This window comes from Hyperolius riggenbachi, chromosome 1 (genome assembly GCF_040937935.1).
Source record: "Hyperolius riggenbachi isolate aHypRig1 chromosome 1, aHypRig1.pri, whole genome shotgun sequence".
Lineage (NCBI taxonomy): Eukaryota > Metazoa > Chordata > Amphibia > Anura > Hyperoliidae > Hyperolius > Hyperolius riggenbachi.
The window spans coordinates 268,307,118-268,332,471 of NC_090646.1; the positions used below are offsets into that span (position 1 = coordinate 268,307,118).

General features: G+C 43.8%; 1 protein-coding gene across 3 annotated transcripts in view; it reads left to right on the plus strand.

Annotated features, from left to right (window-relative positions):
- Nucleotides 1–24,605, plus strand: part of HELQ (helicase, POLQ like) — a 62,286-nt gene extending 37,681 nt beyond the window's left edge. For all 3 annotated transcript variants that reach the window (XM_068233520.1, XM_068233518.1, XM_068233519.1), the window contains 5 exons: nt 8,661–8,759; nt 13,956–14,129; nt 16,697–16,810; nt 20,098–20,232; nt 24,415–24,605. In XM_068233520.1, the coding sequence (XP_068089621.1) occupies nt 8,661–8,759; nt 13,956–14,129; nt 16,697–16,810; nt 20,098–20,232; nt 24,415–24,531 (639 nt within the window). In that variant the 3' untranslated portion in view covers nt 24,532–24,605. The remainder of the gene's footprint in view (nt 1–8,660; nt 8,760–13,955; nt 14,130–16,696; nt 16,811–20,097; nt 20,233–24,414) is intronic.
- The last annotated feature ends 749 nt before the right edge of the window (nt 24,606–25,354 follow it).

Here is a 25,354-nt window from a genome sequence, read left to right on the forward strand (position 1 = left end):
TGTCAGGGAGGTTTGAAAGACTAATCTTTCTAAAGATACTGTACACATGCAAAAGATCAGTTCCTGCAAAATACCTGAAAAATGCTTTCATAGTCTATTTACTTCCTTTTTTCACACATGCATGTGCACACAAAAGTTAACAAATATCTGGAGATCTCATACACACCTCATTTAAAGTAAAGAAAAGTTTTATACATACCTGGGGCCTCCTCCAGCTTCCTACAGGCCAGTATGGTTCCTCGCCATTCTCCTCCTCCGCCTGGATCTTCTGCTATGGGTCCTGGTAATCGGGCCAGTTGGCAAAGTCCCATCCACGTGTGCTTGCCTACTAAACCCCGACTGGCTCACATACTGGGACCCATAGCAGAAGATACAGGCGGATGGGGACGGCGAGGGACCGATTAGTCTGAAGGAAGATGGAGGAAGCCCCAGGTACAGTGATGTGAAAAACTATTTGCCCCCTTCCTGATTTCTTATTCTTTTGCATGTTTGTCACACTTAAATGTTTCTGCTCATCAAAAACCGTTAACTATTAGTCAAATATAACATAATTGAACACAAAATGCAGTTTTAAATGATGGTTTTTATTATTTAGTGAGAAAAAAAACTCAAAACCTACATGGCCCTGTGTGAAAATGAAATTGCCCCCTGAACCTAATAACTTGTTGGGCCACCCTTAGCAGCAATAACTGCAATCAAGCGTTTGCGATAACTTGCAACAAGTCTTTTACATCACTCTGGAGGAATTTTGGCCCACTCATCTTTGCAGAATTGTTGTAATTCAGCTTTATTTGAGGGCTTTCTAGCATGAACCACCTTTCCTCTCTAAAACCTACTATAACTCCCTCAAAGGAGCTATGCGAAAAATTTGCTTGCTACTTTGCTAACAAAGTATCCTCTATTCGGTCTCTTATTCAGTCCACAGCACCTAAGACTTATTCAACTCCTGGAAATAGTGGCAAAAACAACCTAACACCCTGGACTTACTTCAAAAGTATTAGTGAGGAAGAGATCTCAGACATCCTCCGTCGCCTCCGCAAGACAACCTGGACCCTGGACCAACTAAACATATGCTGAAATGCCCTGACCTGCTTTGTCCAGCATTTCACAAAATAGTAAATTGCTCTCTGCAAGCAGGGAGGTTTCCTACCTCTCTAAAAGAAGGAATCATCAAGCCCCTTCTTAAAAAACCTTCCATGGATCCAGATGCTATGAGCAGCTACAGACCTGTCTCCAACCTCCCCTTCTTAGGTAAAGTTATTGAAAAGGCTGTCTATCTGCAACTTGAAACCAGGCTGTCAGTAAACAACATCCTGGACCCTCTACAATCTGGCTTTAAGAAACACCACAGCTGTGAAACAGCCCTCATCCAAGTCTGCAACGATCTGCTCATGGCAAGGGACAGAGGGGAATGCTCCATCCTAATCCTGTTGGATCTCTCAGCGGCTTTTGATACAGTTGACCATGAAATCCTGCTTAACCTCCCCGGCGTTCTATTGAGATCGCCAGGGAGGCTGCGGGAGGGTTTTTTTTTAATTAAAAAAAAACTATTTCATGCAGCCAACTGAAAGTTGGCTGCATGAAAGCCCACTAGAGGGCGCTCCGGAGGCGTTCTTCCGATCGCCTCCGGCGCCCAGAATAAACAAGGAAGGCCGCAATGAGCAGCCTTCCTTGTTTGGCTTTCCTCGTCGCCATGGCGACGAGCGGAGTGACGTCATGGACGTCAGCCGACGTCCTGACGTCAGCCGCCTCCGATCCAGCCCTTAGCGCTGGCCGGAACTGATTGGTCCGGCTGCGCAGGGCTCGGGCGGCTGGGGGGACCCTCTTTCGCCGCTGCTCGCGGCGGATCGCCGCAGAGCGGCGGCGATCAGGCAGCACACGCGGCTGGCAAAGTGCCGGCTGCGTGTGCTGCTTTTTATTTGAAGAAAATCGGCCCAGCAGGGCCTGAGCGGCAGCCTCCGGCGGTGATGGACGAGCTGAGCTCGTCCATACCGCTCAGGAGGTTAAAGAGACACTGAAGCGAAAAAAAATATATGATATAATGAATTGGTTGTGTACTATGAATAATTACTAGAAGATTAGCAGCAAAGAAAATATTCTCATATTTTTATTTTCAGGTATATAGTGTTTTTTCTAACATTGCATCACTCTATAATATGTGCAGATTACACAACACTCAGCATTCAAAATGAGTCTTTCAGAGCAGTCTGTGAAGTAATGAACTCTCCTCTAGCAGAGGAAAAGTAAACAGTTCAATTACAGTTGAGATAATAGAAGTCAGATAACAACCCTCTCCACTACTAAGGGCTCTTTTCCACTAAAAATGCGATCGCGATTCCGATCGCGTTCGCAATCGCGTTTCAATTTCCACCATACGATTGCGATTGAGCTACTATATTCATTATAGTCCAGCTCAATCGCATACAAAACGCGGCAGGACGACGATTGCGCTTTGACCAAAATCGCATCGCAATCGGATCGCACTAATGGAAATTGCTGCTGCAGTTTCCATTAGTTTAATGTACCTTGCGATTTGCGATCAGAAGCAAATCGCAAATCGCAGGCTAGTGGAAAAAGGCCCTAAGTTAGTCGGAGAGCTTAATAGCTTTTTTGCATAGAGATAACCACTGGAGTTTCTCAACTCTTCCTGCACTGGAAACAATTAGACTGATGTATCTGATCTTAATGTTTTTTTTCTTAGCTGTACTACACATACAAATCATAATATCATCATTTTTTTTTCGCTTCAGTGTCTCTTTAACAGACTGCAGGAGTACTGTGGCATCAGTGGATCAGTCCTCCAGTGGTTCAGATCATTCCTGACTGACAGAACACAGAGAGTATCCCTAGGTCCTATAATGTCCAAACCTGCACCTCTGCAATTCGGAGTGCCACAAGGATCCATCCTATCCCCTCTGCTGTTTGCAATCTACATGTTGCCACTCGGTACACTTATCCTACGTCATGGCCTGACGTACCACTGCTACGCCGATGACACACAGCTATACCTGTCCTTCAAACCTGGTGGAACAGACCCTACCCCAAAAATAAACTCTTGCTTAGCTGAGCTACAGGCATGGATGAATGATAACTGGTTGAAACTGAATGCTGACAAAACTGAGGTCCTGTTTGTCCAAAGCCAGCACTCGCCATCAAAACAGCTCTATCCTAAAGCAACACCAATCAGGATTGGGAATTCAGACATAAACAGCTCCAACCTTGTGCGCAGCCTTGGCGTACTAATCGAAGGGGAATTGAGTTTCAGAAACCAAATTTCATCTGTAGTTAAATCTTCCTTCTTTCATCTGAAGAACATTGCAAAGATTAAACATCTGATTCCCCCAGAGGATCTTCCAACCCTAGTCCACGCCTTTATCACATCACGGCTGGACTACTGCAATGCCCTTTATGCTGGCCTCCCCAAAAAGGACCTGCGTCGCCTGCAATTAGTGCAGAATGCTGCTGCCAGATTGCTAACAAACCAGCCTCGCCACTGTCACATTACACCGATCCTTCGCTCACTGCACTGGCTACCAGTAGAATGGAGAATACTCTTCAAGATTGGACTGCTGACATTCAAATCCCTGCACAATCTGGGCCCTGGATACATGAAGGATCTTCTGAAGCTGCACCACACCTCTCACAACCTCAGATCAGCAAGTTCTATAAACTTGGTCACTCCCAGAGTGCACCTCAAAAAATCTGGAGATAGAGCCTTCTGTCATGCTGCCCCTACTCTTTGGAACTCCCTGCCACACCCAGTAAAGACAGCACCATCCCTGGAACTATTCAAATCCAGACTGAAAAGCCACCTGTTTAGCCTGGCATTTCCAGACTTATAAAATTCTTCCTCTGTACCATGATGGTCGGAGCCATGCTTATGCGCTTTGAGTCGCATGGGAGAAATGCGCTTTACAAATGTTATTTGTTGTTGTTGTTTTTAAGGTCATGCCACAACATCTCAATAGGATTCAGGTCAGGACTTTGACTAGGCCATTCCAAAGTCTTCATTTTGTTTTTCTTCAGCCATTTAGAGGTGGATTTGCTGGTGTATTTTGGGTCATTGTCCTGCTGCAGCACCCAAGATTGCTTCAGCTTGAGTTGACGAACAGATGGCCGGACATTCTCCTTCAGGATTTTTTGGTAGACAGTAGAATTCATGGTTCCATCTATCACAGCAAGCCTTCCAGGTCCTGAAGCAGCAAAACAACCCTAGACCATCACACTACCACCACATTTTACTGTTGGTATGATGTTCTTTTGCTGAAATGCTGTGTTACTTCTACGCCAGATGTAACGGTACACGCACCTTCCAAAAAGTTCAACTTTTGTCTCGTCGGTCCACAAGGTATTTTCCCAAAAGTCTTGGCAATCATTGAGATTTTTTTTAGCAAAATTGAGACGAGCCTTAATGTTCTTTTTGCTTAAAAGTGGTTTGCACCTTGGATATCTGCCATGCAGGCCGTTTTTGCCCAGTCTCTTTCTTATGGTGGAGTCGTGAACACTGACCTTAATTGAGGCAAGTGAGGCCTACAGTTCTTTAGATGTTGTCCTGGGGTCTTTTGTGGCCTCTCGGATAAGTTTTCTTTGCGCTCTTGGGGTAATTTTGGTTGGTCGGCCACTCCTGGGAAGGTTCATCACTGTTCCAAGTTTTTGCCATTTGTGGATAATGGCTCTCACTGTGGTTTGCTGGAGTCCCAAAGCTTTAGAAATGGCTTTATAACCTTTACCAGACTGATGAATCTCAATTACTTTTGTTCTCATTTGTTCCTGAATTTCTTTGGATCTTGGCATGATGTCTAGCTTTTGCAGTGCTTTTGGTCTACTTCTCTGTGTCAGATAGCTCCTATTTAAGTGATTTCTTGATTGAAACAGGTGTGGCAGTAATCAGGCCTGGGGGTGACTACAGAAATTGAACTCAGGTGTGATAAACCACAGTTAAGTTATTTTTTAACAAGGGGGGCAATCACCTTTTCACACAGGGCCATGTAGATTTGGAGTTTTTTTTTTCTAACTAAATAATAAAAACCATCATTTAAAACTGCATTTTGTGTTCAATTATGTTATCTTTGACTAATAGGTAACGGTTTTTGATGAGCAGAAACATTTAAGTGTGACAAACATGCAAAAGAATAAGACATCAGGAAGGGGGCAAATAGTTTTTCACATCACTGTATGTATAAAACATTTTTCTTTTCATTCAACTGAGGTTTACTTTAACGGACAGTCATCTGCAGATCAGATCCACTGGGATGAATCTGAAAGATTGCGAGATAAATATCTTTCATCTGGCTCTTTTTGAGGTGTTGTGTGAACTTTTTTACAAAGATTTGCAGATTATCTTTTTCAATGACTTTTATCTTGTGTGTACCCAACTTTAGATTCATAGGCCTTGATTAATTATTCTGCGCTGCTAAAGCAGCGCAGCTTAATGTGAAAGAGCGCTCGTTAACAAGAATAGCTCGCTGCTATGTAAGGAGCGTGCCTTCCCTTAGTTACACACGCTGTTTACATGCTAAAATCTCAAAATCTGTTGGCCCTCATATTACATGGCAGTGGTAAAATTGGCCAGTCTTCTTCTGAAGATTAAAATTGGATGCGTGTCCAGAGCTTAAGAAAACACTGTGTTTTACACTGATTCGAATAATTACATTTATATTGGGCTGTAATCTATAAACCTGCATGTGTTTTGGCTCACAGGTAAACTCAGACGTTTGCGTGTACTGGATGTACGTTTTAGATTTTTGCTTGCAGCACAATCTTTTCAAGCCTTTCTGGTCAGCTGTGGCAAGTACAACAATTATTGTTTGTATGTGGAAAAATACAGTTTCTTGCAAAAGTATTCAGCCCCCTTGAAGTTTTCCACATTTTGTCACATTACTGCCACAAACATGAATCAATTTTATTGGAATTCCATGTAAAAGACCAATACAAAGTGGTGTACACGTGAGAAGTGGAACGAAAATCATACATGATTCCAAACATTTTTTACAAATAAATAACTGCAAAGTGGGGTGTGCATAATTATTCAGCCCCCTGAGTCAATACTTTGTAGAACCACCTTTTGCTGCAATTACAGCTGCCAGTCTTTTACGGTATGTCTCTATCAGCTTTGCACATTTAGAGACTGAAATCCTTGCCCATTCTTCTTTGCAAAACCGCTCCAGCTCAGTCAAATGATGGACAGCGTTTGTGAACAGCAGTTTTCAGATCTTGCCACAGATTCTCGATTGGATTTAGATCTGGACTTTGGCTGGGCCATTCTAACACAATGGATACGTTTTGTTTTAAACCATTCCATTGTTGCCCTGGCTTTATGTTTAGGGTCGTTGTCCTGCTGGAAGGTGAACCTCCGCCCCAGTCCCAAGTCTTTTGCAGACTCCAAGAGGTTTTTATCCAAGATTGCCCTGTATTTGGCTCCATCCATCTTCCCATTAAAGGGAACCAGAGACGCCATCGTTGAAAAAAGAAATAAGATTTCATACATACCCTGGGGCTTCTTCCAGCCCCATAAGCCTGCATCGCTTCCACGCCGCTATCCTCCGCTTTCTTGATCCGCCGGTACCGGGTCCCGTCACTTCCGGCGGACGCGGCCAATTGTCCGCATCACAGGGGCTCCCAGCATACCCTTACGCGTGCGGCTGCGCAGTATGCGCAGCGTGGGAGCGATCCGTGCGTATGGGGCTGGAGGAAGCCCCAGGTATGTATAAATTCTTTTTTTCTGGGGCCTCTGGTTCCCTTTAACTCTGACCTCCCTCCCTGTCCCTGCTGAAGAGAAGCACCCCCAGAGCATGATGCTGCCACCACCATATTTGACAGTGGGGATGGTGTTCAGAGTGATGTGCAGTGTTAGTTTTCCGCCACACATAGCGTTTTGCATTTTGGCCAAAAAGTTTCATTTTGGTCTCATCTGACCAGAGAGCCTTCTTCCACATGTTTGCTGTGTCCCCCACATGGCTTGTGGCAAACTGCAAACGGGACTTCTTATGCTTTTTTGTTAATAATGGCTTTCTTCTCGCCACTCTTCCATAAAGGCCAACTTTGTGCAGTGCAGAGTCACCATGGGCCTCTTGACTGCATTTCTGATCAACGCTCTCCTTGTTTGGCCTGTGAGTTTAGGTGGACGGCCTTGTCTTGGTAGGTTTACAGTTGTGCCATACTCCTTCCATTTCTGAATGATCACTTGAACAGTGCTCCGTGTGATGTTCAAGGCTTTGGAAATCTTTTTGTAGCCTAAGCCTGCTTTAAATTTCTCAATAACGTTTTCCCTGACCTGTCTGGTGTGTTGTTTGGACTTCATGGTGTTGTTGTTCCCAATATTCTCTTAGACAACCTCTGAGGCCGTCACAAAGCAGCTGTATTTGTACTGACATTAGATTACACACAGGTGCACTCTATTTAGTCATTAGCACTCATCAGGCAATGTCTATGGGCAACTGACTGCACTCAGACCAAAAGGGGCTGAATAATTACGCACACCCCACTTTTCAGTTATTTATTTGTAAAAAAAAAATGTTTGGAATCATGTATGATTTTTATTCTACTTCTCACGTGTACAGCACTTTGTATTGGTCTTTCATGTGAAATTCCAATAACATTGATTCATGTTTGTGGCAGTAATGTGACAAAATGTGGAAAACTTCAAGTGGGCCGAATACTTTTGCAAGCCACTGTATCTGCAGTCGCTACAGACTAGAGTAGATTTCTCCATAGAATGTGAATCCAACCTGTTTGCAGTGTGTATACTGCATTTCAAAGCCCAACTAAACCCAATTTGAACACACATATATTGCTTAACAACTTCATGCCATAGGCTGAATGGTTAAAATGCATGCACACGTGCTCCTGTTATGTGCCTGCATGTGCATTTGGCAGAATGGACGTTATTTTATAAACGTTCTATTTGCATTAATGGTGCACAAATAGAATACAGTGCTGTGAATACTTATGTACTATTGCTGCCTCAGTTTTTTATTTTTAATACATTTGCTAAAACCTCAAGTATATGTTTTTCAAGTTGTCATTATGGGGTGTTGTGTGTAGTATTCTGATGAAAAAATGAATTTAATCAATTCTGGAATAAGGCTGTAACATAACAACAAAATGTGGGAAGAGTGATGTGCTGTGAATACTTTTCAGATGCACTGTGAGGCAGGGAACGCACTTGACTTGTTTTCGTGTGCGTTTTCTCATGTTAACTCATGTTAATCAATGAGCTAGTTCACACTTAATATGTTGTTCACACGCAGAAAAAAAAACTGACATTCTGCATGATGACTCTACACATTGTGTCAGTTTTCTGTATCAATTACATCAGCTGCTGTGAAAAAACATGCGCATTTTCCTGCATAGAAACACACTTGGTGTGCAGAAAAAGTATGCAGAACACGCGCAGAAAACTGAAAGACAAGTGTGTTCCCTGCCTTAATGTTCATTTTGCATTAAGTGGTTAATTTACATTGTAAGTATTATTTTTCGCACTGGATTTTGCATTTGAAAAAACTAGTTTTTAGCTTTGCTTGCCCCCAGCTGTACACCTATCCATACAGATGGTAGAAGTCTGGAATTTGCTGGCTTTCTGTTCAGCCAGTGGGGTCTTGAAGTTTCTAGAAAAGTCTACAGCTAGCTATTCATTTAATACCGTCATTGGTTTTTTTCAGTTTAACCTGATGGATTTGGTTGACCAGAAAGTGGCTGGAAATGTAGGGGTGCCAGAAAGTTTCCTCGCACGCAAGATTTCAGGTCAAACTGTGAAAAAGGTAAAACTTGTTACTATTAATAGTTGTGTCCTTACCCTCCTTGGTGATATAGACAAGCCTGACTCATCCAGCCAAAAATTAATGAAACTAGTATGGAAGAGTCTGGCTTGTCCAGCAATTCTAACGCAGGGTTCTGGTTTTTTTCCCCCGCATGTATTTTTCGTATTAAAATTCATCAGCATTAATGAAGCCATCTTCACATCCTATTTTTGTCAAGACCTGTATAAGATAGGGCCTGATAACTGAATCAAAGGCATTGATGATTTACAGGCTTAAATCTCGGCTCTGCCTGTGCAGTAAGCCAGCACCTATTCAGTAAGGAGTCCTTGGGCTATACTCCCTAACACATAGGCAGTATTGAGTATGCCCTAGTTGCTGCAGTTCAAGCGGTTTTAGGCTGCCAGGAGAAAAGCACAATATACATATTATTTGCCTTGTCTTAAGGCTAAAGGTAGCCATACATTGGTCGATTTGCCATCAGATTCGAACAACAGATAGATCCCTCTCTGATCGAATCTGATCAGAGAGGAATCGTATGGCTGCCTTTACTGCAAACAGATTGTGATTCGATTTCAGCATGAAACCGATTACAATCTGTGAAGCTGCCACTGACGCCGCCCCCCCCCCCCCCCCCCGCGCGCATACATTACCTGCTCCGGCCGGCGCGAGTCCTCCTCTGTGCCCGCGACTACTTCTCCGCACTGGGTTCCGGAATCCGGACCGGCCGCAGCTTCATTGAACTGCCTGTCCAGGGAAGCTTAAACAGTAGAGGGCGCTCTACTGTTTAAACTTCCTGCCGGGACAGGAAGTTCAATGAAGCTGCAGCCGGTCCGGATTCCGGAACCCAGCGCGGAGAAGAAGCCGCGGGGACAGAGGGGGACTCGCGCCGGCGGAGCAGGTAATGTATTGCCGCTAGCGTCAGGCATTCGAACACCGCTATCGACGCACCCGCCGGCGATCGAGCAAAATCTTCCGCACGGACGAATCCACGGGAACGATTGATTTCGGACGGAAATCAATCGTTCTGTCAGCGTTTGTGCAACGATTTCACAGCAGATTCGATCACTGTGATCGAATCTGCTGTATATCGGCGGGAAAATCGTTAGGTGTATGGGCCCCTTTAAACATTGTATTTAAAAAAAATAGCATCTTGAAAAATATTAATTGCCATTCTAATATGATTAATGGCCTTTCTAGGAGGGATGAAGGAGTTCATTCCGATTGTTCCATGTGAACAAGGCTGGGATAAGCAAACAATCTCTGGGTTAATAACTTCATTATCAATAACTGAGATTGGCCTGTAACTCACATAAAGCGTCATAAAGCCACCCAGCCAAATGTTAATATGAAAAATATTGCAGCTTCATGAATCTGCAGACTCAGTTTCCTGTAGCACAGTTGTTTTTTCCTCTTATTAGTCATTAATCAGTGTTTGTCTTGCTCTTAGCAAAACAGAGTTCTTTCAGAGCCTTTGAAATTGCCTTGCTGAATGCTAGCCACACACACACTTATATATTGCCACCCGATGTTGCAAAACAATTGATTCCTCTCAGATCAGAATCAATTCAAAATGTAATCTTTAAAATTTCTAGCAATGTGCAGAATAGTTAGGGATTTTGGACTTTTGAAGTGAACACCGTTTCTCTTCACTGCATTCCACTATTCTGTTAAGCTAGTAAAAATGCCAGCTCTTGTGATACATTTAAAGAGTACCTGAGATGCCAAAAATAAAAATCAGTCCCTTGCTATCCAGGCTTCCAGGCCTTGTGCATGCACAGTATGCAGCAATTTGCATACTTGCTGGGGCTTCTAACGGGGGGTCCGGGGCGGCAGAAGAGGACGGCGAGGGAACGATTAGCCTGAAGGGGGCTGGAGGAAGTCCCAGGTATGTATAATTCCACCACAACACACAAAAAAGGCCAATCATCCAACCATATGACCCTGTGGCAGAGTGCGAAAACAAGGTCTTATGCACAGCTCTGAAACCCCCCCCCCCCCCATATTTAGGTGTTGTACTATGTCACTGGGATTCTCATCAGCCCACGCATGTGAGCCATGACGCACCGCGATCTGTAGTTTATACTACGTGCATCGCCCATAGACTTCAATTACACCAAATGCGGTGCATTAAAGTAAACCAGAGATCATGACATACAAAGAATCAATACTTACCCAGGGCTTCCTCCAGCCCCGTAAACACGTGCGAGTCCCTCGCCGCCCCCCTTCGGTCTGCCGTTCAGCTGCGATCAGCCCTGACAATTGCTCCGTGTCAGTCTAGGTCTTCTGTGCATGTGCAGGAGGTCCACTTATGCATAGAAAACCCAGACTGGACCCAACTGAGCCAGTTACTGGGCCTGATTGCCGCTGAACGGCAGACCGTGGGAGGACGGCGAGGGACTCACACGTGCTTATGGGGCTGGAGGAACCCCCAGGTAAGTATCGATTCTTTGTATGTCATGAAGTACTTTATTAAAATCTAGTGTTGCTTTACTGCACATAGTTTGGAAAAGTGTTCATGTGTGTGTCATCACACTTCCCAGTCAGGTAATTTTTTTTTTTATGTGACTCACCTGCAGCTTATGCAGTGCAATTCCTCTTGACCAATAGGAAAGTGTGCATGTGTGTTCAGTCCTCCCTAATCATTTCAAGGAAGTCAATCATAATTCCTGATGTGCCGGGTGCCACAGGAGTCTAACAACAATAATTTCACTGGTACTAACGCTGCAAGAACACCACCCATTAAAGGACAACTGTAAGGAGAGGGATATGGAGGCTGCCATATTTATCTCTTTTTAAGCAATAACAGTTGCCTGGCTGTCCTGCTGATCCTCTGCCTCTAATACTTTTAGCCATAGACCCTGAATAATAATGCAGCAAATCAGGTGTTTCTGATCCTCTGCCTCTAATCCTTTTAGCCATAGACCCTGAACAAGCATGCAGCAGATCAGGTGTTTCTGACATTATTGTCAGATCTGACAAGATTAGCTGCATGCTTGTGTCTGGTGTGATTCAGACACCACTGTGACACCACCCCCGGGTCTCCTGTGCCCCCTGTAAAAAGCGCCCAGCTAGCGACAGTCTCCTAGTAGCTAGCCATCTATTTACCTTTTGTATGTCATTCAGTGCACGCTCCCCCGCCTCCTTTGAGCTTCCTCCAATCGAAAGCTAAGCCACGACCCGGGAGGTACTTCCTGGGTCGCGGCTTAGCTTCCGATTTGGTGGAAGCTCACAGGAGGCGGGCAAAGGCGGGGGAGTGCGCATTGAATGACCTACAGACTGTAAATAGACGGCTAGCCACAAAGAGACTGATGCTAGCTGGGCGCTTTTTACAGGAGGGCACAGGAGACCCCAGGGGGACTAGGGCGGTAATAGCGAGACCCAGAGGCATGTCATTATGCACAGGACATGCCTCTGTAGTTTCTTAAGATTTCAAATACCCACCTCGGGTTCTTTTTAAAAGGAAATAAGTATGGCAGCCTTCATATCCCTCTCCTTGCAGTTGTCCTTCAAGCCATTAGCGCTGTCCAGGTTACTGGGTTAACCTGTGCGGTGCTTTGGTAATGCACAGATTAACACGCGTTACCTTGTTACCAACACAAATGGGTTAACTGGCGGTTGTCTTGCAGTGTTAGTACTGGTAAGATTGCCTTCTGCTATCTGCACACAGCAACTTTATGGGCACGTTTCCACTGTAGCGGTGCGTAATCGCCTGGATTCCACCGCTGAAGAAATCGCATGCGGCTGCGTTTCCCCATGCGGATTTACCCGCGATTTCGCATGCGATTTCGCATGGCAAGGAGCCAGGCGAATTTAACCATGTCACTGCCTGTGTAAAGTTCCATTGCCTTTCATGCGAAATCGCGGGGAAATCCACATGACAAAGCCGCATGCGATTTCCCTATTGAATGCATTAGCGGCGATTCGCCCGCATTCCTGCCGCACGCGAAATCTGACGACCCTGTCGTGCAGATTTTTCCCGCACCGAAGAACGCCGCCGCCGCCGCACACGTGGAAACAGCCCCATCCACTAACATTGAGTATGCGAATCCGCATGCAGTGCCCGCATGCGGATTCGCTATAGTGGAAACGAGCCCTTTGGGCGGATAATGCATCAGGCCCCATATTTCTCTGGGCATCATGGGCACATTTTGTAAACAGGTTCCAGGTCTCTGAAAGCTTGCATTATGGGACATTATAGTACAGAACTTAAAAATCCTTCCTGCCCAAGTATTTCTCTTGGCTTAAAGGGACTCCGAGCAGTGCAGAAACTATGGAAAGATGCACATCATTTTAAAGCTCTCTTTCTCCTCTTTCCAATGATATATAAACCGCCACCCTACGCCTTTTAGTTTTCGCTATTTTCGCAATTGAAATTGCCGTGGCCGCGATGTCGATCGCGAAAATAGAGAAAACTAAAAGGCGTAGAGCAACGATTTAGGTGTCGTCAGAAAGAGGAGAAAGAGAGCTTTAAAATGATATCCATCTTTCCATAGTTATATTGTATTACACAGGGCGACTTTTGTCAAAGTCAGCAGCTGCATTCAGCAGAATGGAGCTGCTGACACTGGGGAAAGTGTCGTCCTGTGTAATACAATATAACTATGGCTTGATGGATATCATTTTAAAGCTCTCTTTCTCCTCTTTCTGATGACACCTAAATCGTTGCTCTGCGCCTTTTAGTTTTCTCTATTTTCGCGATCGACATCGCGGCCACGGCAATTTCAATTGCGAAAATAGCGAAAACTAAAAGGCGTAGGGTGGCGGTTTATATATCATTGGAAAGAGGAGAAAGAGAGCTTTAAAATGATGTGCATCTTTCCATAGTTTCTGCACTGCTCGGAGTCCCTTTAAAGTGCACCAGTGGAATGGTCATTCATATCTCTGTACTTTTCTGGTTGCCTTTGTGTGGGAAGTAAAATGTTAATGCTAATTCTAGTGTACAGTATTTATGATTTTATTCAAACCATATGATCCCAAATGGTTGTAGGAGAATGTTATCCTGACAAAATACGTGCCTGTTAGAAGAATTACCTGCAAACTCTTAATTCCTGAAGCATGTTTCTGCCTGTAGTTACTTGAACAGCTAGCATTTTATTACCTCTGCAGTCCTTGCTTGGAAATTAGTTGTCATGTCTGTCCATCTAATCATGTTAGAAATGCCATAAAATGATGTTTTGTTGTGTTTTGTGACTTTAGACTGTAGATGACAGAGTGGTGAACCGCCTGTATCTCTCATTCATTCTGTATGCTTTGATGAAAGATGTGGATATATGGTGTGTCTCAGCTAAGTTCAATATGCCTCGAGGGTTCATTCAAAATCTGCTCAACTCTTCGGCCTCTTTCTCTTCCTGCGTTCTACATTTTTGTGAGGTAAGTGTGATCAAGTTACCGGATGCACCATGAGACAGATTGTGCGAGACTGAGATAAAAGAAACTGAAATTATCTATTTTTAAAAAAGAAACTGAAATTGTAAAATGATTACAGTGGTTTTCAGTAGTATGTGTGATGTATTATAGGCCCACATGCACTTAAAAAATAGCCTTCTTAAGGGTATTCACAATTATTCAGCTTGATGTGAGCAAGAAGGAACTCCTGTGGTCATCACTTCTGCTCATTGAGTGAATATGCAAATCAATCTTTAATGTCCCTTTAAAATGCCAAGCATACTTCCAAAGCTACTGGTGTACAGTATATCCTGTTAATTTACAGAAACATACCAGTCCAACTCCTAATTGATCTGGCTAGACTTAAAGGGGCACTATGGCGAAACATTTTAAAATGTAAAATATGTGCAAACATAGACAAATAAGAAGTATGTTTTTTCCAGAGTAAAATGAGCCATAAATTACTTTTCTCCTATGTTGCTGTCACTTACAGTAGGTAGTCGAAATCTGACAGAAGTGACAGGTTTTGGACTAGTCCATCTCTTCATAGGGGATTCTCAACAAGGCTTTTATTCTTTATAAAGATATTCCCTAAAAAGGATTTAAACAATGAAGCTGGCCAGCCTCCCTGCTCGCTACACAGTTTTTTGGCAGTTGGACAGAGCAACTGCCATTCAACTGCCATTCACTAAGTGATTTTGGAAATAAATAAATCCCTGAGAATCCCCCCATGAAGAGATGGACTAGTCCAAAACCTGTCGCTTATGTCAGATTTCTACTACCTACTGTAAGTGACAGCAACATAGGAGAAAAGTAATGTATGGCTCATTTTACTCAGGAAAAAAAAATGTAATTCTTATTTGTATATGTTTGCACATATTTTACATTTTACAATGTTTCGCCATAGTGCCCCTTTAAGCAACGTTAGGCCTTTTAAAAACCAATTGATGATGATAAACTTAGAGCTCACTGAAGTGGCCGCTGCAGAGTGGAAAAACTTTATATACAGTGTTACAGAGTACCCAGTTGAAATAGCAAATTCAGTCTAAATTGTACATTCTATGGATGCTCTTCTAACATAAAATTATAATTACCTGCTGGGTCTTTTTCTTCCAACTCACTCCCTGAGCGCCTGGATCCATAGAATTTTTAAAATTTAGTCTGAATTTGCTTTTTTTAACTAGGTACTTTGTAACACTGTATATAAAGTTTTTCCACTCTGCAGCGGCCACTTTAGTGAGCTCTAAGTTTATCATCATCAATTTGATTTAAAAGGCCATTACACAGTGCTGTGCAATACATGGTGAAGGGTTTTAGTTAGAAATGCAAGATAAACAGTGCCAAATACATAACACAGGAGGGGTGAGGCCCCCTTTCAATCTGACGTGGTACATTGATGAATTCTTAAAGATTCTGTAGCTGTAGGTATTAAAATTTAAGTAAAGAAATGTCATAAAGGTGAAAATCATAGTGAATGCAGTACACGTGTTGAAGGTGTCTATGTCCCCTGAAAAGAGTACTGCTGTGGAGCAGCTCATTAAACAAGATGGTGCATTTTGTTTTCTTAGAATAAAAGGCATTTGCGATAATTCAGCTCTAAGTGAGCTACTGTGGTTTCCCACAAAGCACCACTGCTGAATATGCAAGTTATCTATTTATGCCCCTGAAGCCAGGCTTACATCCAGAACCGCTGCTGTATAGCAAGCCCATAGCTTAAAATTTTACAGAACCACATTAAAACAACAGACAGCCTGTTTTGTACTGTTGGTCCTTATCAGTGCAAGCCGGTTCATAGGTGATTGATGGGGAGGCAGTGGATTCACTGGAGAGTCAGCCAGGTGAAGCGGTCAGCAGAGGTATTGCTGAAGTGCAATGACCTTTGGCACGTCCAATGTGTCTTTCTTCACCTACTTTCTGAGTTAGATGCAAACCTTAGGAGTGCAGTGGGAATAATGAATGGAATCGGTAGTGTGATTGCAGAGGGATCCATTATCCTGAGAATATTGCACTCTGCTCTCACCGTGTACAGCTGACATTAGAGTGGGCAGATGCAGTGCAGGATGCTGCTTTAGTAGATGAAAATGACTGATGTCTCTGGGGAAAGGGATGCAACACCAGATGCTGGAACAGTTAAGCCTCTGACCAGTACAGTGGTTATACTGTAAGATAGATATCCATCATTTACCTCCAACTAATAGTGCATGACTAGCATAAGTCACTTGTCTAGTATAAGTCACTTGTCTAGTAAGCTCCTCCATGCCTTCTTATCTGGCTTTTCTGATAGTTGCTACCTCCATATTGATTATTGATTGTATCACAGTTTTACAACATTGCTATGGCTTCCCATAAGTTATACCCCTGCCAGTCACGTTCCATTTGTTGTAATCCCAATGGTAGTTAGAAAATGTAAGCTAAGAAATGTAGGATAAACTCCACTGTTGCACATCTGTTTTTCTCACACACAGATTTTAATGAATTGGTCATATTCATTGTTGTTTTGTATTTTTCTTTGTGATTAACACATGTCTTCTGTTTCATGCTTACAAAAAAAGGAGTTGGGTGAATTTTGGGCATATAAAGCACTTCTTCAGGATGTCACCAAAAAGCTGAGTTACTGTGTAAAAGCAGAACTGATACCTCTAATGGAAGTAGCTGGAGTTTTGGAAGTAAGTAGTTGAACAAGAAAAGTCACTTATTAATTAAATATGTTATTATTCCAAATGCACTGTTTATTCAGCCCAGGCAAAAAAAGTGTGTTCCAGTATGGATAGCAGCTTTGTTCACTCTTTGCTTCTGCAAAGGTCTGTGAAACAGTGGTAAAGAGATCTGTGCATCTCTTGTGATCATGTTCTTGTCTGCATGCATCAGAAAGAGGAGGAGACCCGATAACAGATCTTACTGCACTTACTCTGTTGTGCAGGGGGGTGGGGAGGTGGCGTATGCCCTTATAGGGATAAAAAGCACAAGCGCTTCAATGCACTAAAAAAACGCGCCCATTCACTTGCATTGATGTGTATGCACAGAAATGCAACACCACGTTTTTGTAATTCAGCGCAGCACATAGATGTGAACAAGGAACATTTAATTACATGGGAAAATCAATACCTTGCAGAACGCACAGCGCAATGCACTGTGAAAAGTGCACAGAAACACTCCTGATGTGAACAAGGCCTTAATGTTCGTATGTGGAAAAAAGAAACCAACCAAACAAAGCAATTTAGAAGTGCAGATTTTACCAGTGAAAAAAAAGTGTACTATGATGAATATAGTATAATTTCTGTAGGAATCCAGCTAGCACTTAGAGACTCTGAAGCGACTAAAAATTGTTATTTTTATCTGTTAGCTTCAGTAGTCTCAGTAGAGGTAAACCGCCAATTCCCCATTGCAGAACAAGGGGTTTATACCACCCAAATCCCGAGGCAAACATCCATGACTTTCAAAGTTGTGGATTTTGTTGCCCGGGGAGGCAGAGCTTTGAGCTGTAGCTCTGCCTTTACTGACATCAATCGCCATTGCGGATCGCTGCCTCTGCCCACCCCTCTCTGTGAAGGAAGACAGAGAGGGGCGGGGAGAGGTGGAGATCCGCGGCGATTAACTTCAGTAGAGGCAGAGCAACAGCATAAAGCTCTGCCTCTTTCAGGAAGCGCTCTCCGGATTTCCCTCGGGGATTTGGGGGGTCTCAAGCCCTCGTTTTGCCATGGGAATGCGGCGGTTTACCTCTACTGAGACTACTGAAGCTAACTACAAGGTAAAAATAACAATATTTAGTCGCTTGAGACTCTCTTTAACCAAATTTTACATGTAACCAAATTTTGTTATCAAAAGAGTTTCCTGTTGGTTATCCTGTTTATAGTTCTCATTATGTAATAATATTGTCAAATACTCTGAATATAAATAGTTGCACTGTATTCTATATCACACTTAAAGGAATACTGTAGGGGTGTTGGGGGAAAATGAGTTGAACTTACCCGGGGCTTCTAATGGTCCCCCACAGACATCCTGTGCCCGCGCAGCCTCTCACCGATGCTCCGGCCCCGCCTCCGGTTCACTTCTAGAATTTCGGACTTTAATGTCTGAAAACCACTGCGCCTGTGTTGCCGTGTCCACGCTCCCACTGATGTCACCAGGAGTGTATAGCCCCGCCCAGTATGGTCTGTGCCTGCACAGTACGCTCCTGGTGACATCAGCGGGAGCGAGGACATGGCAACACAGGCGCAGTGGTTTTCAGACTTTAAAGTCTGAAATTCCAGAAGTTAACCTGAGGCGGGGCCGGAGCATCGGTGAGTGGCTGAGCGGGCACAGGATGTCTGCGGGGGACCATTAGAAGCCCCGGGTAAGTTCTACTCATTTTCCCCCAACACCCCTACAGTATTCCTTTAATAAAACTGTAGCCAGCTACTTACCTTATACAGACAGGCAACCTCCTTTCTAGTATTCAAAGGCATAATTATGATATTAGCATGAATGCACATGTGGTTTGGATATTGGATAAGAGAAGTTTAATTTGTGCAGGGATGCAAATAGCTGATATGCTGCCTATTACCCTGGATTCTTTGATTTATACCGTATTTTTCGGACTATAAGACACTCCTGACCATAAGACACACCTAGGTTTAGATAACAAAAACCAGGGGTATATCTATATCTATATATATATATATATATATATATATATATATATATATATATATATATATATATATATATATATATATATATATCCTGGTGCATCCATGGTGAAGGGGCATCTATATATATCCTGGTGCATCCATGGTGAAGGGGCATCTTGTGGATTATGCCCCCCTTGTACCTCTTGTGCCCTTCTCTGTCCCCCTTATACCTCTTGTGCCCTCCTCTGTCCCCCTTATGCCCCCATGTATCGTCCTCTGTCCCCATGTATCAGCCTCTGTCCTCCTCTATGCCTCTTTGTGTCCCCGGGTCCTCAGTTTGTCCCCCTGTGTCCTCCTCTCCATAGGCACAGTACAGGGAGTCCCCAACAATGCAGTAGGTTGGAGGTTCGTATTGGCAGGCATTCACAGGAACTCCCTGCATTTGGACTATAAGACTCAGTGACTTTTTCCCCACTTTTGGGGGAGAAAAAGTGAGTCTTACAGTCCAAAAAATACAGTATACTGTATATCTTTTATATGTATTTTTTTTTAAATGTGTTAATAAATGCTTCCTGTGATATAATGGCAGACTCTAATTTGTTGTAAGTTGTTTTCTAAAACACATCGTATAAACAGTGTATGGACCTGGATGATCAATAGGCTTCCCGATTCCTCCCACAGACCACCAATCCAACGCAGGGTCCCTATATACCTATTGAACTTGAGTCAAACGGGTTTCTTATGGCCGTAAGCAGCTGTGGACATGTGCATCCGGACTAGGCATGTGCAGGTAAGGTCCGCACATGCCTAGTAGAATGAATATCAATAACGGTGGAAAGAAGTGCAAGCCACTTCATTCAACAGGGCATGTGCGGACCATACTCACACATGCCCAGTCCAGATGTATTCATCCACAGATGCTCATGGCCAGCAGAGGAAGAAGGACCCTACACTAGAACAGTGGGATATGCAAGGATCCAGGAAACCTATTGAACATTAAACTACTGAGGTAAGTATTCAACTTTTTATTCTTAAATACTGCCTTTGGCTGAGAAGAGCCAGTTGAACAGGAATTATTTCCATGATAGCTGTGACCAGGATAAAAAAAACACCTACATAAACATGTGGGTAGTGTAGACTTTTCCATCGTACACTGCATGTGGTAATCTGGCAAATTAGCGCCTGTGTATGTAGAAATGGCCGTGGGTGCCAGTGCAATAGAAAATGCAATACTTCATTTCCTGTTCTAAGATATTTTGGATATTTCATTACCCATGTATACCTGATGGAATCCACATAGCTTTCCCTGCTGTAATAATATGTGACCATTATTTCTTCCACAGTCCCGGGCCAAACAGCTTTACAATGCAGGTTACACCACACTGGCACATCTCACTAATGCTGACCCACATCTGATGGTTAACACCATTGAACATTTGTCAAAGCGCCAAGCAAACCAAATAATAAACTCTGCCAAGGTGAGAAGAAATTAATGTTTTATCCACAGTAACCGCACTGGTTCTTTAAATCTTCAAGATCCTGATGAAGATGCAAGTGCACATTGTAACACGGGTGCTTACTAGTTGTAAAAGGTTTTATGCTATGTCTTGGTTTTATTGTTTTTTTATGATTGATATCTGGAGCAATATTAAAGTGATCTTGAAGGTTTAAAGAGCCAGTGCGGTTACTGTGGAAAAACTAGAGTGTGAAGCAAGCTGTTATGCAACACGAGTGGTTCACGTTCACGAGCACGGGTGGTGTGCACTGAGAATAACAGTATTACGCTATGTGCAGCAATTTTTCTCTTTCAGGGTGTATTTAGCACAGTGGAGAGCGCAGTCCAACATCTTGCATCACAAAAGACCTACACTACCTTCATAACAAAAGAAATTGTCAAAAGAAAATATTTTGTGATTGCATTTACACATTCTTCAGGGCCAGTGCTTCTATAGGGGCAAACTGGGCATTTTCCCAGGGCCCAAGAGCCACTACGAGGGTGTAATTCAACCTAATGGCGACTCCTGAATTGTTGAAGAGTGCACAGCAGTGGACCATAATCTCACTTGTGCGGCCAGCCCTCTCCTCCTTCAGGGTGTCCTCCTGTCTCCATGGCTTCAGCAGGCGTGCTCTCTCCTTTATTCAGCTTGCTTCAGCCTCCATTCTCGTAGTGCTTCTGTCTCTATAACCTGCCGGCATGTTACATACTGTAAGTAGATACATGCCTGTGGCAAGAATGGAGGCTGAAGCTCACTAAAGAAAAGAGGGAGAAAAGGGAAACCCTTACTATTATGGGGGAGGAGGACAAGGCAACCCATACTGTAATGGCCTATACTCACGGGCAACTGTTTTGGCCTGTCGCCAGCACACGTGAGCGTGTGCGCGACAGGCCGGCGACAGCTCGTCGCTAGGTCCCTCCGCATACACACGGCGGAGGGACCTGGCAACTGCTGCGGCGGAAGCTGTCGCTGTTGTCCCTCCCCCCGCCGGAAGCCCAATGTAATCCTATGTTGTTGCTGTCGCTAGTCCGCGTACTCACGCGGACTAGCGACAGTTGCGGCGGCGACTGTCGCCAGGCGATTGAGCGGTTCAATCGCCTGGCGACATCAGCGACGAGCGACAGTTCGGGGTGCGCGCCCGTGCAACGCCGCATACTCACGGGTGACAATTGTAGCCCGTGAGTATGGGCCATAAGAGGGGGGGGGGGGGATACAAAGGCAACTTATAATGTAATGGGAGGGGGGCAGGATAAAAGCTGATCTAAAGGCAACTACTATATGGCCCTGAATTTCTTTGGTGACAAAAATGTATGTAACGCAAAGAAATGTATGTTGTGGCTGATCATTGAATGTGCTATTACACATTATAAAATTGTTTCTCACCTTCCAGTATTGCTTTTTGATATTGGGCTTGGTTCAGATGGGCGTCCAAATGCATTTCTGCAAGCAAGGGCTTAATTGTGGTATCCTTTACCCAGTTACATTTACACATGTGATGTTGTCATCACCCAAAAAAGGCATACTTGCTGCACCATGACCTTATATCATGTTTTTCAGGTTATTTTTTTAAAAGGACCACTATCATGGTAAAATTTTAAATACATACATATGAAATGTACATTCGTCCCATAGTTCAATGCACTATTAATTCATTTTTTCATTTGTTGCTGTCACAGTAGGTAGTAAAAAGCTAACAGATCTTGGACAAATCCATCTCCTCATGGGAGACCTGTTACCTTTACTCCTTTACAAAAGCAGTACATGGAAAGGATCCATAGCCAGATGTCAGCCAGCTTCCCTACTCATTAGCACACTATTTTGGCAGTTGGACTGAGCAACTGCTGTTCAGTAAGTGCTTTGGAAATAAATAACTGAGAATCCACTATGAGGAGATGGACTAGTCCAAAACCTGACAGATCTGTCAGATTTTTTGTAGCTTATTATGAGTGACTGCAATATAGGAAAGTAATTTTATAGTGCATTTTACTCTGGGAAAAATGTACATTTCCATGCATGTATTTTAAATGTAAATATTTTAACAATTGCTCATGATAGTTCTGTACTGTAGTTCTGTAGCTTTAGTACTGTAGCTTCGTAATCTGTGATTCTGGAGTTTATCTTTAAAGTGTACTTGAGACATTCAAGCTGCAAATAATGTATACTTAACTGGGGCTTTCTCAAGCCGTCCTCCCAGGCCGCACTGTCCCTCCGCTGACCGGCCCAGTACATTTGCCAGTCATACCCAGTCGTGATGTACTGTGCATGTGCGCCCGTATCCAGGCCCCTAATGCACTCCCATCCAGTGCTGCTCGGATACTCTTTTTCAAAATCTGGATTGGATCCGGATATCAGAGTACAAAATTTTCCAATCCGAATCGGATATCCAGGCAAATTCGGATATCTGGATAGAAAAAACGGAAGTGGCCTTTAAATTGCTTTAAAAACGTTTAGGGTATATGAGGCATGTACCATCATTATTTTGTAAAGGGGAACACTAATTGACGATGTGGGGTCTTAAAATCCCCCCCCCCCCCAAAAAAAAATGGCTGTCAATTAACATTAGGCCTAGGTTCCAGACAGCGGTCGTGCAGGCCACATTGTGTCCAAAGTCCAACCGCACAACTGGGACATGACAGTTTTCAGCCAAGACACCTCCAAAAAATTACGCAGCAATTGTGTTTTGGATTAAATATAGGTGGTATCAGTGGCCTGTGGCACCCTGGCCTGGCAGTGGGAGCTGCACAGGCAGCAGGAGCAGGGCAATGCAGCAGGTGTAATGTGTGCCAGGAGCATGCCGGACATGACACGTTGCAATTGGCACTTGGCAAGTGATGTGGCAAGTGACACTTGCCAAGTGTCACGTGGCAAGTGCTACATGGCACTTGGAAATTGCCACGTGGCAAGTGCTAAGTGCTGAGTCACAGTCAGACAGCAGAGGAGAAGACACTAGTGCACACTAACTGTCACACTGCCACTGCTCACAGCACAGCAGTTCTGTAGAAAGCTAACACAGTAGTACTACTACTCTAACAACTACTAGCACACTGACTGCAGTACTACAGTACTAACTACACAATAACACAGTAATCCTATCCCCTAATCCCTAACCTATACCTAAGGCTAATAGCTGGCCAGCAGGCAGCAGCTGGCCTGGGCTGTGCACAGCACACACACAGACACATAGCAGCTGCCTGCAGCACATACTCTGATTGTCACACAAATGACATCAAGCTAATAAATGATTTAACAATAGTGTAGTGATAGTGAAGGGGTTAATCACTGAACAGCTTTCGGTTTATCACTGCTAGGCCAGCAGCACTGGAGCACACACTCTGACTGTCATACAATGGCATCAATCAAGCTAATTAACAATTTAACAATAGTGTAGTGATAGTAGTGAAGGGGTTAATCACTGAACAGCTTTAGGTTTATAACTGTGTACAGCCCCCTTGCTAGGCCACCAGCACTGGAGCATGTCTCTCAGTGAGCATTCAGCAAGCTAATACGATATGTCTCATCATGGCAGCCCTCCTTATTATACAGGGGGGCTGGCCAGTGTTCCTTTCTGTGATTGGGTGCCACGGTTTAGGCTGGGAGCCCTCTGATTGACTCAGTGAGGTCAGGTGTGGCTAGCTAGGGTTCCCCTCTGTAATTGGTTGCTAGGGCTTCTGCTGGGAGCCCTCTGATTGGCTCCAGGACGTCAGCTCCTTAGTTCAAATATTTCGGATCCGGATATCCGCAATATCCGCGGATATCCGGGTTATGCGGCCAAATATCTGCAGATAGCTAGCCGGATTTCTAGAGGAATCCAGAGTGAGAGGTGTATGCGGCTGGGCCACATTACAAATGGGGACAACTGGCAAATGTACCGGTTTAGCCAGCGGAGGAATGAAGCTTTCCGGGAGAATGGGGAGGGAGCCCATGGCGTACATGGGGCTTGCGGTAAGTATAAATTCTTGCAGCTTGAATGTCTCAGGATTCCTTTAATGGTAGAGAGGTCAGCTGGCACTCAAACTAAAAAGGGATCTCAAGTAGAGGGTCCTCATGTAAAAGGTAGCAGAAGATCATAACTGTATAGTAACAATATGTGATCACTCTCATTTATGTGTTTCATTTTTTGATTGTGTGCTTTGCATAGCCAATACTGTTTATTCTTCTCTGCAGATGTTACTAAATGAGAAGGCTGAAGCTCTCCAGGAGGAGGTAGAAGATCTTCTCCGCCTCCCTGAAGACCTCCCAACACTAAAACTACAAACCGAAAATGCTAACATAACTGAATAACGTGTATAAATATTTTGCATCATATTATTGATGAAGACAATAATGAAATAAATGAAAAGCTTTATTTTTTTAAATACATTGTGTAGTTTTTATTTTCAATTTTTGTTTATTGTGAAAGTGGATGTGCAGGCACAGCGAAATAAAAACTACTGTACTGTAGTAGCCTTCTGAGTATATTTATAACTTGTGCAAACACTAGTGTACATGACAGGCGGGGGGCCCTGAGCACTGCCACTGCTCGGGACCCCAAACCAGCATGTAACACAATAGTGGAGCGCAGGTGAGCCCCGGAGCTGTCACCACCAGGAACTTACCCCCATCACTCCTTCAACTTACCAAACACAAAACGATTGCTCACTCCCAGACAGCACTCTTTCACGTATATAGTCTGCAGTCAGCCAATCAGAAATGCAAATACATTACTCCTAGTCTGCACAGTAAAGGTGCCCATACACAATGAGACATGCCTTGGCAACTTTGATCACTGTAAACGAATCTGTTGAAGAGTGTTGCCCCAATATGCTTCCCAATTTCTAGCAGAAATTGACCAACATTACTAATTGGACAGGACAGCTTTTTCCTGGGTGGGGACATGGCAGTATTTGTGCAGGGAGGGGCCTAGAGCTGGTGACGTTTCCCCCTTGCTATACTGCTATAATAAAAGAGGTACATTTCTTCCAGAGTAAAATTAACCATACATTACTTTTCTCCTATGTTGCTGTCACTTAGGCCTAGTGCACACCAGAGCGGTTCGGCTGCGTTTTGCGATCTACTTGCGGCTGCAGATACGCTTGGGTAATGTATTTTAATGGGCTGGTGCACA